The 11,118-nt window shown below is 45.0% G+C and overlaps 1 protein-coding gene across 1 annotated transcript in view; it reads left to right on the plus strand.

The window, feature by feature from the left end:
* The first annotated feature begins 1,521 nt into the window (after positions 1 to 1,521).
* The window catches only part of LOC138965561 (probable serine carboxypeptidase CPVL), an 11,690-nt gene continuing 2,093 nt past the window's right edge, over positions 1,522 to 11,118 (plus strand). The window contains exons 1-5 of the mRNA XM_070337746.1: positions 1,522 to 1,864; positions 2,409 to 2,527; positions 5,668 to 5,803; positions 8,106 to 8,164; positions 10,322 to 10,401. Of these exons, the coding sequence (XP_070193847.1) occupies positions 1,663 to 1,864; positions 2,409 to 2,527; positions 5,668 to 5,803; positions 8,106 to 8,164; positions 10,322 to 10,401 (596 nt within the window). The 5' untranslated portion in view covers positions 1,522 to 1,662. The remainder of the gene's footprint in view (positions 1,865 to 2,408; positions 2,528 to 5,667; positions 5,804 to 8,105; positions 8,165 to 10,321; positions 10,402 to 11,118) is intronic.

Genomic DNA, 11,118 nt, shown 5'->3' on the forward strand with positions numbered 1-11,118 from the left:
GCGCAAAGTTATCAATCACCCGCACACACTCCTGTTGCGAGATTCCGCGAATGGTTGTTGTGATGGCTCTCTTGAGTTCTGTGATTGTCTGTGGGTTGTTCCTGTAGATGTTGTCTCAGTTTCAGGAACCCCCAAAGATAGAAATCGCGCTGACCGAAGTGTCTCTGGAACTGTATTTGCACATCTCTGTATGATTTTGTGCGAAAATAGGTCTCTATGCAAAACGTCCGTTCATTATTAGTATAGTTCATTGTGAGAACAGCTTTTATTTCATCCAACCATGCAGTGGATTAGCTTGACTCACCTCAAAAAGAAAGAAAAAAAAGTTAAAATTGACAAAGTTATTCAATTTTTTTGGGTCACCCTGTACTACTTCTACTGCTACTGCACCTACGACGACGACGACGACGACGACGACTACTACTACTACTACTACTACTACTACTACTACTACTACTACTACTACTACTACTACTACTACTACTGTATATGGTAATAGGGTACGATACTAAATTAAAACTGTCCTGGCCAAGCACTTTGACACAATTAAGCTTCCAGTTCTACATTCACACTCACTGTAGACTTTTGATATACCTACCTTCCTTCCGGGCAGACAAACCTACACAAAACTTTACAGGCTTACAAATACGCTGAGGGCATCTGTACAGGCTTACAAATACGCTGAGGGCATCTTTACAGGCTTGCAAATACGCCGAGGGCATCTTTACAGGCTTACACATTATATATATTCGCTGAAGCCATATTTACAGGCTTATAAATACGCTGAGGGCATCTTTACAGGCTTACAAACACGCTGAGGGCATCTTTACAGGCTTGCAAATACGCAGAGGGCATCTTTACAGGTTTACAAGTATGCCGAGGGCATCTTTACAGGCTTACAAATACGCCGATGGCATCTTTACAGGCTTACAAGTATGCCGAGGGCATCTTTACAGGCTTGCAAATACGCCGAGGGCATCTTTACAGGCTTACAAATACGCCGAGGGCATCTTTACATGCTTACAAATACGCCGAGGGCATCTTTACAGGCTTACAAATACGCTGAGGGCATCTTTACAGGCTTGCAAATACGCCGAGGGCATCTTTACAGGCTTACAAATACGCCGAGGGCATCTTTACAGGCTTACACATACGCTGAGGGCATCTTTACAGGCTTACAAATACGCCGAGGGCATCTTTACAGGCTTACAAGTACGCCGAGGGCATCTTTACAGGCTTACAAGTATGCCGAGGGCATCTTTACAGGCTTACAAATACGCCGAGCTTATCTTTACAGGCTTACAAACACGCTGAAAGCATCTTTACAGGCTTGCAAAAAAGGGCATCCTTCAATTTGGGCACATACCAAAATGTGCATCCTTACTGCTTCCCTTGCAGCTCAGGATTTTTTTCCCTGAATTGATTGTGTGACTGACACGTACGTATACTCATCTGTGAAATACACCATAAATGAACTCAGCTGAGCAGGTAGACCGTTAACTTTTATCATATGCCCAGGTGTTAGTTTGCTCTAATGTCAGGAGAACATCGGGTCAGCTCTCTGTTGGTTTAAAATAATTATGATTGTTTAGTCGGGAAGAAGGGCATCTTAACATTGTGTGTTATGCCTTCTCTTTCTCTCCTCTTTTTAAGGTGACAGCCATGTTGATTTCAATCGGAGTTTTACTGGTGGCGCTGTTCAGTCTCGCTTTGTCTCGTACATCGCGCGAGAGCCCGGAGAAGAACAGACACACCAAATACGGACTGGCTGACGCTTGGAAAAAGATCCTGTGGACCCGGTTTCCCGAGGAGATCTTTCCACTGTTCTTATCTCCCCTCATCGACGCTGGACGCATTGAAGAAGGTCAACACTTTGTGTTTGTTTGCTTATTAAAAAAAAAAGAAGTTTTCCTGTACCTGTTTGATACCAACTAGTTAATATAAAATGCAGGTAATCTATTCCCCTACCATATTCAGTCAACATATTGATTTTACATGAGGTAGTATTTATGTAGTAGAACACACAACACACACAACACCCAAAATCAAATTCATCTTTGTCTTGTTTTTTTTTAATCTGTTGTCTGTTCTACTGTATAAACAACATCTCTTGTAAAGTCAATCTGTTTGCTGAATATGGTAGGAGAATGAACAGCCTGTCCAGTTATTCAACTGGTTTTTAAATTAAATAAACCTCAACACATGTGCTCAAATGCATCTGCGTATGTTTCGTTGAATGACAGGCAGAATAGAACACGGATTCGACGGAGATTTTCTCCCTACCTTTCTACCTCTTTCTGCATGTGAGCCTTTCGCAACTCTGCATCGACGCATTCACAATCCATGAAGATTTCACTAATACGTACAGGTATGTTTTCGATTTAGAGAAACTCGCGTGTGTGTTTCAGCACAAAACAAGAGCCGTGTGCGCGGGCTGTGTGAAGACGACGTGGAGAGCTACTCAGGATACATCACGGTCAACAAAGAGTACCAGAGTAACATGTTCTTCTGGTTCTTCCCTCAAGAGGTGAAGAGAGAGTGTTGGGAGTTAGATTTCTAGAAACCAGGGCTGAAGGGTACAGACCGAAAGTCAGAGCCACCCAAAACGGGAGAGAACAAACTGCGGGGTCTGATTCGTTGAAATCACAACAAATCTCAGTTTCAACCAATCAAACTTTGACTGGCTCCTGTTTGGGTGGTAATTTTCTCGTACACCTCACCCCTGGGTGCTAGCTAGGCCCTTTTAGCTTAAGTTTTCTAATAATTATGATATGTAGGAGATTTGAATTTCTGGAATCAAATAAGCTCAAAATTAGTCTTCAAAAAAGTCATCAGTTATTTTTCACCTCTCGATAGGGTAAAATCTATCTACGTACCAAACGGGGAAATAGCTCAGTCGGTAGCGGCGCTGGCTTCAAAACCAGTTGTCGCTATCGGCGTGGGTTCGATCCCTACGTTCGGCGAGGGATTTATTTCCCAGAGTCAACTTTGTGCACACTCTCCTCGGTGGCCGAACATCCCCGTGTGCACGCGTGCGTACGATAAAGAACCCAAGTTCACAGCGAAAGTCTCAGGGCTTGGAAACATGAATACACGCATGCAGGGGAAAAAAAATGGGTAGCGCCGTATACTGTATGGCAGCTCGCTTTCCCCAGGGAGAAAGCAGCCCGAATTTCCATGAGGGTAACCTCACAGGACGATATGAATCTTATCCTTATCCTTGTCCTCCTAACAAGTTTGCAAAATTACAAGAACAGGACAGGTTTTCGTACAACTCTGTGCCCCTATGCAGTTTCTGTAAATCCCCTACCTTCTAAGTTAAAGAAAATGTGTGTGCTATACTCCTGTACATTTAGTAGATAGGACTTTTTTTTTTAACTAAAGAAAGATAGATAGGAAGAATCTGTCTCTTTTTTTTGTGTGCATGCGAATAAGCCATCCTGAACTCAGGTCAAAATGAGTTCGGCTCATTCTCTCCCTGACCGGACGCGACAGTCCTACGTGAATCTATCAAAACTAGGAATACAGAGTTATCTCCCATATGTTTTTCGCGAGCACTGACCTAAATTTGAGATCAGTGTTCGCGAGACGAAAATGATTGCAGATTGGCCGACTTCGACAGTGATCTCCGTTCTGTTCTTCACAGTTATGATAAAGACATCGTTCTAAGGTCAAAACAAGTCGAAATTTTGGGACTGCTGCCGGAAGGAGACCGTAATATATGGTTTCATCACTGTCAACTGGTTACAGAAAAAATTGTCTGCTCCAGTGAGCGTCGAACCCAAACGGTTGATTATCACGTGACACTTTTGCCATATTTATGTTATATGAAGTCTTATATCGCGCGCGTATCTCCAGACTCGGACTCAAGGCGCAGGGATCTATTTATGCTGTGTGAGATGGAATTTTTTACACAATACATCACGCATTCACATCGACCAGCAGATCGCAGCCATTTCGGCGCATATCCTACTTTTCACGGCCTATTATTCCAAGTCATACGGGTATTTTGGTGGACATTTTTTGTATCTATGCCTATACAATTCAGCCAGGAAAGACCCTTTTGTCAATCGTGGGATCTTTAACGTGCACACCCCAATGTAGTGTACACGAAGGGACCTCTGTTTTTCGTCTCATCCGAAAGACTAGCACTTGAACCCACCACCTAGGTTAGGAAAGGGGGGGGGGGGGGGGGAATTGCTAACGCCCTGACCCAGGGTCGAACTCGCAACCTCTCGCTTCCGAGCGCAAGTGCGTTACCACTCGGACACCCAGTCCTTGCACAGTTGTTTGCACAGTAAATACAGCCGCGAAAAATAGCTCGCTTGAAATTGTCTTACATATCATTTCCTTTGTAATTTAAAAATTACATAAACACCATGAAAAATCATTATCGACGATCGGGAACCTGCTTATATCAATAATACATTACAAAAAGCTCTGAATATGTAAAAAAAAAAAATTAAAAAAATAAAAAAAATCGGTTTCCTTACCAGACAAGGAAACTCAAGGCATCCTGTCAGGGAGAGAATGAGCCGAACTCATTTTGACCTGAGGTCAGGATGGCGAATAAGCATCTTTGCTCTAGATTGTGGCACTGAAACTCATTTTGTCAACAAATTCAATATACGATTGTGCCCCTATTTCTCTGTTGCATACACCAAAGGTGTTGTGTTCTTGGAACATGATTGATCAAACTTGGAGTAAATAGAATTTAAAATTCAGTTTAGGTCATGCTTGTTACATGGGATAAGAATATCCATCCACTTGGAATCATACCCAAAATCAACATCCTGATTGCTCTCTGGAAATTCGTAAATAAATTAATTTCCTAAAAGCTTCTAAAGGAGGGATGGCCAGATAACCATCTTAAGACCTTACACCCCCATTCCACACAACCGTTCTCGGTCCCGTTCCCGTACCGATCAAGGAACGGTGCGGGCACGGGAGGGATCGGGGGGGGGAACCGCAATGGAACGTAAATGATCGTTAACGGAACTGCTTTGAACGGTAGGGTCGGTAGGGACGGTTGAGTTTGGGCTGCATGTTCAAAATTGTAGCCGTTCCCCTCCCGATCAGAATAAACGGTAATGGAACCTCATCCCATCGGTAGCTTGGATCGTTAACGGAACTTAAAACAACGGTAACGCAACGGTAGCGCTCTCACACACTGAGTTGTCATACCCCCATTCCACACAACCGTTCTAGGTCCCGTTCCCGTACCGACCAAGGACGGCTGCCACTATGGTCAGACGCTGCTCAAAGATGCCAAAAACGGCCGTTTGCGCAGCGTTCCATTGTTGTGGCAGCCGTCCTTGGTCGGTACGGGAACGGGACCTAGAACGGTTGTGTGGAATGGGGGTATTAAATGATGAGTCGCATCCTTTAATTGGTAAAGACTGTGTACCTAGAAGTGCTTCCCACGCTCCGTAAAGCCTCAAATTAATTGGACGAAGTCTACTTTACGAAGTCTACTTCGCGAAGCTCGTTGCACAACGCTTTTGGTATTGAGTTTTCGGTAAAAAGACTTCGCGAAGTCGACTTCGGGCGCAATGAAAAGCCGCCATTACAGTCTTCACGCAGACAAACAACTCGAATGCTATACTCGGATAATGTTATCGGATACACTATTATATTATAATATTATGCAGTGATATGTTTGTGCAGACCCACCGGGCCGATGCGCCAGTGTTGCTGTGGTTGAACGGAGGGCCTGGGCGATCTTCTCTCGTCGGAGCTTTGCTGGAGAACGGGCCCTATGAGGTGACCACTTACGACAGGATGAAAGCAGGACACCCCCCAGGTGTGTTCTATGGTGCCTCCATGTTAAATTTAAAGGCACAAGTACTCCTTCCCCCATTAACAGTTAGACTTGCCGTCGGTCTCAGATCTGGCCTGGCTTTTGCCTGGGATGAGACCATTCCTCCACTTGGTCATATTCCGCAAATCAACAGCCTTGGTGCTCTCTGTGCACATGATGATTATCAATCGATTATTTTTTCAATAGCCACTTGTGGCTTTTGAAGAAATGTATTCATACAAAATCTAACTCATCACAGCAAGCAGTCAAGGTGTTGATGTTTGGTATCTTCCTCTTCTTGTCTTCTTGTCGATCACTCAGATGGAAACGCCGGTTCTCCGCGCAAATGTTGCCGTGCGCTGTAGGTCGTCCAGACTGCCATAGAGCTTCCCTTGCACCGTGGTCGCCTCCGGCCAGATCTGGCTCCTGAGGCCATCGTGTAGTGGGCAAGTCTGCAGCAGGTGTTCCGTTGCCATGCTGCCTGTTTGACAAGGGCACTGGTCTGACTGGCCAATTTTTAACTTGGTGAAAAGGTGGTGGTTCATTCGGTTGTGGCCTGTCCGCAGCCTGAATATGAGGACCTGCTCAGACCTTGTGAGCAGGTGAAAGGCGTCGTTTTTGTTGTAGTGTGGGTGCTGCAGCAACCACTTTTTGTGTTGCTTGGCCTTGATGATGGTCTTGGCTTCTTTGAAGGTGGTTGATCTGTCATTCTGGTCCTTCGTAGTGCCCTTCTTTGCCAGAGTATCTCCGGCTTCGTTGCCTAGTATGTTGCAGTGAGAGGGGACTCATTGCAGCACGACTGTGTGGGTTCTGCACAGGGAGGTCAAGGCGGATGACAGGTCATTCAGTTCTTTGTCTCTGGCAGTGTCTAAGGCCAGCAGGACTGACTTTGCGTCGCTGAAGAACACAACGTTGTTGGAGGAGAGTGGACTGTGCTCAATGTGGGTTGCACCTGTCTGGAGCGCTACTGCTTCAGCCTTGAAGTTGGTGGAGTAGAGGCCGGTAGCGAGGGAGATGTGTTCTTCTTCTCGACCTCCTGGGTACTTTATGTAGATTCTGGCACCACCACTTCTGACAGCCTGGTCGGCAGATCCGTCAGTGTATACATGAGTCCATTGGCGTTGGGGGTAGGAGTTGTGGATGTGTTCAATGGTGAGAGACTTCAGTTCAGCACATACCCATTAGTCCATACGAAAAATAATTATCCTTAAAATTGGACACATACCAAACATCAGGCTGGCAAGATTTTAGATGGTGAACCAAAATGTATAAGTGTTTATAAGAAGGAGCGTGCCTTTTAAGCGTTTTCAAGCTTCCGTCAAAAGAAAGTTCTCGTTTATTCGTACAACATCCCCTTCTGTTTATTTCTCATAGAAAGTGGTTGAAAAGTGAATACGTATGTGCCATTTGCTTACCTGCCGGTCATTTATATAATCATGTCAAAAGTGTGCCTCATTACACACGCACAACTTGCTGGCGTGACCCTCCACCACGAAATGAGTCGCATGTCACCTCGTGTGGTTCTGCGCTAGGCTTAAAATAAGTCCGGGGAGTGTCTGGTAACAGTGTGAGGGTCACCTTAGTCACAGGCTTATAACTCAAACAGTTTTTGCTCTTTTCTAAAACGGTTTTCACCACTGGATAGAGCATACAAAACTCTTTAGAAAAATGTAAAAATATGAAAATCATGCAAAGGTGACATGTGACTCATTCCGTGGTGGAGGGTCACCTATGTCCTACTCAACTCTTCACGTAAACAGTGGTTGACCTTGAAAGAGGTCAATTTCACTCTTAGGGGACAAACAAATTTATTGTTTTGTCAGAGGAATTTTCATTTGTTCTTGACCTTAAAGTAGAGCCTATGGCGAGCAGCTGGAAGTTTTAGCCAATCAGAACATTGCTTTTAAAAACGTGTAGGCTGTGCCACCAACGTGCTCATTGTATCTTCATCTCGGGGTCAAACAGAGAGCATACATAACAGCCACTCAAACAAGGTTACCCTGTCCAAATGTCGACCCGAAATTTTTTTTTAAATCGAGCTAATATGGAATAGCCAAAATACTGCAACTTCTACGTGTCTTTTCAATATTTTCTCGTCCATGACACATACTATTAAAGATACAGCGCCGTTTATTTTGTATGGCTGTCTTCCACAATTATTTCTGATATTACGCTACTCCGATTAAGGACCGGTGGTGTCAGCCTCGTTAGAGGACGAAAGTTGGACGTTCGGCATAATGTTTGAGGGGTTACACAATGCAAATTCTTTCAGGCGGCCCTTAATACTTCATGTTCAATGTTGCAGTTTTCCGACGAAATATTACCTGGACACAGGAGTTTTCCATGCTGTACGTGGACAACCCAGTAAGTTCTGGTCATTCACACACGCACGAACGGACACAGACAGAAAGACAGAAAGACAGAGGGACAGAAAGACAGCTGACAAACAGACACACACATGGACAAACACGCACGCATTAACGCACATACATACACACATGCACACGCCCACTTACACACACACACACACACACACACATACACACACACAAACACACACATACACTCACACACACACACACACACTCGCACATACACTCACACACACACACACACACACACACACACGCACACACACACACTCACACACACACAATCAATAGCTTGGCTGCTTTCTAAAGGATTGTGCAGAGTGAGAATTCTTAGAGCATCAATTTAGACGAATAACACAGTCATGAGAGAGGCAGCGGTCTGAAGCTTATTCAATCAATCACTTAGGATTAATTAAGAAGGATACTTGTGGTGCGTTTTGGAGCAAATCGTGCCAACTTCGTCTAGATTTAGATACAGTGGATATCCCACATGCTTCACATTTGTCCACCTCGTCAGAAAATTCACACACACACACACACACAAACACACACACACACACACACACACACACACACACACACACAGACACACACACACACAGACACACACACACACAATCAATAGCTTGGCTGCTTTCTAAATGATTGTGCAGAGTGAGAATTCTTAGAGCATCAATTTAGACGAATAACACAGTCATGAGAGAGGCAGCGGTCTGAAGCTTATTCAATCAATCACTTAGGATTAATTAAGAAGGATACTTGTGGTGCGTTTTGGAGCAAATCGTGCCAACTTCGTCTAGATTTAGATACAGTGGATATCCCACATGCTTCACATTTGTCCACCTCGTCAGAAAATTCACACACACGATCAGATCTTCTTCTTCTTCTTCTTCTGCGAAACTCCCACGTACACTCGTGTTTTTTTGCACGAGTGGAATTTTACGTGTATGACCGTTTTCTTACCCCGCCATTTAGGCAGCCATACGCCGTTTTCGGAGGAAGCATGCTGGGTATTTTCGTGTTTCTATGACCCACCGAACTCTGACATGGATTACAGGATCTTTTTCGTTGCGCACTTGGTCTTGTGCTTGCGTGTACACACGGGGGGTGTTCGGACACCGAGGAGAGTCTGTACACAAAGTTGACTCTGAGAAATAAATCTCTCGCCGAACGTGGGGACGAACTCACGCTGACAGCGGCCAACTGGATACAAATCCAGCGCGCTACCGACTGAGCTACATCCCCGCCCCGACACGATCAGATCAATAGTTTTCCTCTTGAATGTGCTCCTGTATTTGTGACCCTCCACCACGAAATGAGTCGCATGTCACCTCGCGCGGTTCTGCGCTAGGCTTAGTATAAGTCCGGGGAGTGTCTGGTAACAGTGCCTGCCAAACGGTTGTGTGACGTGTCTAGTGTGTTGGCGAAGTGTCTTGTGCTTGTCACTTCTCGCTTTCAGCCCTCACCGCTGGCTAGCACCGTCTGTCCTTTTTAGGACAATGCGAAAAGAGAGCAGAATGCGTCAGTCTCTCCTGCCAGTACATTAACCTCTCCACAACAAGCCCTATGTAGTGCCTCCATCGCGGCGACAGGCGTAAACTGGGTACCGCAAGGCCCCAGGCTAGACTACAAGGACTCGGAGGAGGTTGGCCCCTAGACGTGCGACATGCGGGCCCTCCGGTGTGTGGAAACGCCCAGGTGCCCACGAACCAACCTCCAGCTATGGGTCAAATAGCCGGGCAGGATAGGCTCGTCAACCCTGGCAGGCAGCTATCCTAAGAGAAGACCACTCTGAATTCAAAACGAGGGTGGAGGAGGCTCATCATCCATGGAAGGAAACTCGTCTAGGAGAAGGAAAACTCCGAAATGAAACCCACGCAGTCCCTCGAAGACGGAACGGCACTGGCCTTTTTTAGGCGGGGAGCAGACCGGGTGCCTACGCTATCCTCGACAAATGGTTGTGTCATCAACGAATCTGGTAACAGTGTGAGGGTCACCTTAGTCACAGGCTTATAACTCAAGCTAAAACGGTTTTCACCATTGGATAGAGCATTAAAAAGTCTTTAGGAAAATGTAAAAATATGAAAACCATGCAAAGGTGACATGCGACTCATTCCGTGGTGGAGGGTCACATTTTTCAATTCCGCAGGTGGGGGTTGGCTACAGTTTCACAAAGAGTGATGCCGGATACTCTACTACTACGGCGGAGACGCCAGAAAATCTGTACAGGTACAGTAAGCTTATGATTTGTCTCACAACAGGTGTAAGGATTAGCTCGCCGCAAGTTATTTGACAATTGAAGCAATATGTAGAGGTTACATGCCGAGTCTCAGTGATTATCAAAAATAATGGTCGAAGTTAGCGGATCATGAAAAATGCGAGCTTCAGCGAGCTTTTTCATGACCGCGAACTGAGACCATTATTTTTGATAATCACTGAGACGAGGTATGTAACCTCTTTATTCCTCCTTTCTTCAGTTATTCAAAGAAAAGAGGAGTTTTTGTGCGAAAGTTTGATCGAATCATATTCACCCAACCAGTCTACCTGCGCAGGCGATCGATTAATGCGCGGTTGTATAGTTCCGTGCAAATCATTCAATTCTGTTAACACTTCTTGTCAGTTTCCATGTTTTGAACTAAAATCAAGTACATAGTTGTGTTGTCATTCTGCTGTGGCGGTAAAGGCAGACAGTGTGTGTTCTGTTCATGTTTTGGTATCGCTCAGGAAATGTTCTTTTCTCGAATGTGACTAGCAGACGAAGTTTTACACCCGTGTTCCAACGTTAAAAACTGTATGAAGTTCAGTTTTCTGGGGCAAAATAGTGTATGAAACCGCTGCATGTTCTTTACGTTGATTAAATGTTTGCAATTGATTGCGTGTGATCTGTTTATAAAATAAAATATTGTTGAAAACTGACCGTCGGATTGCAGTCTTGTCGTTGCAGCC

This window comes from Littorina saxatilis, linkage group LG4 (genome assembly GCF_037325665.1).
Source record: "Littorina saxatilis isolate snail1 linkage group LG4, US_GU_Lsax_2.0, whole genome shotgun sequence".
Lineage (NCBI taxonomy): Eukaryota > Metazoa > Mollusca > Gastropoda > Littorinimorpha > Littorinidae > Littorina > Littorina saxatilis.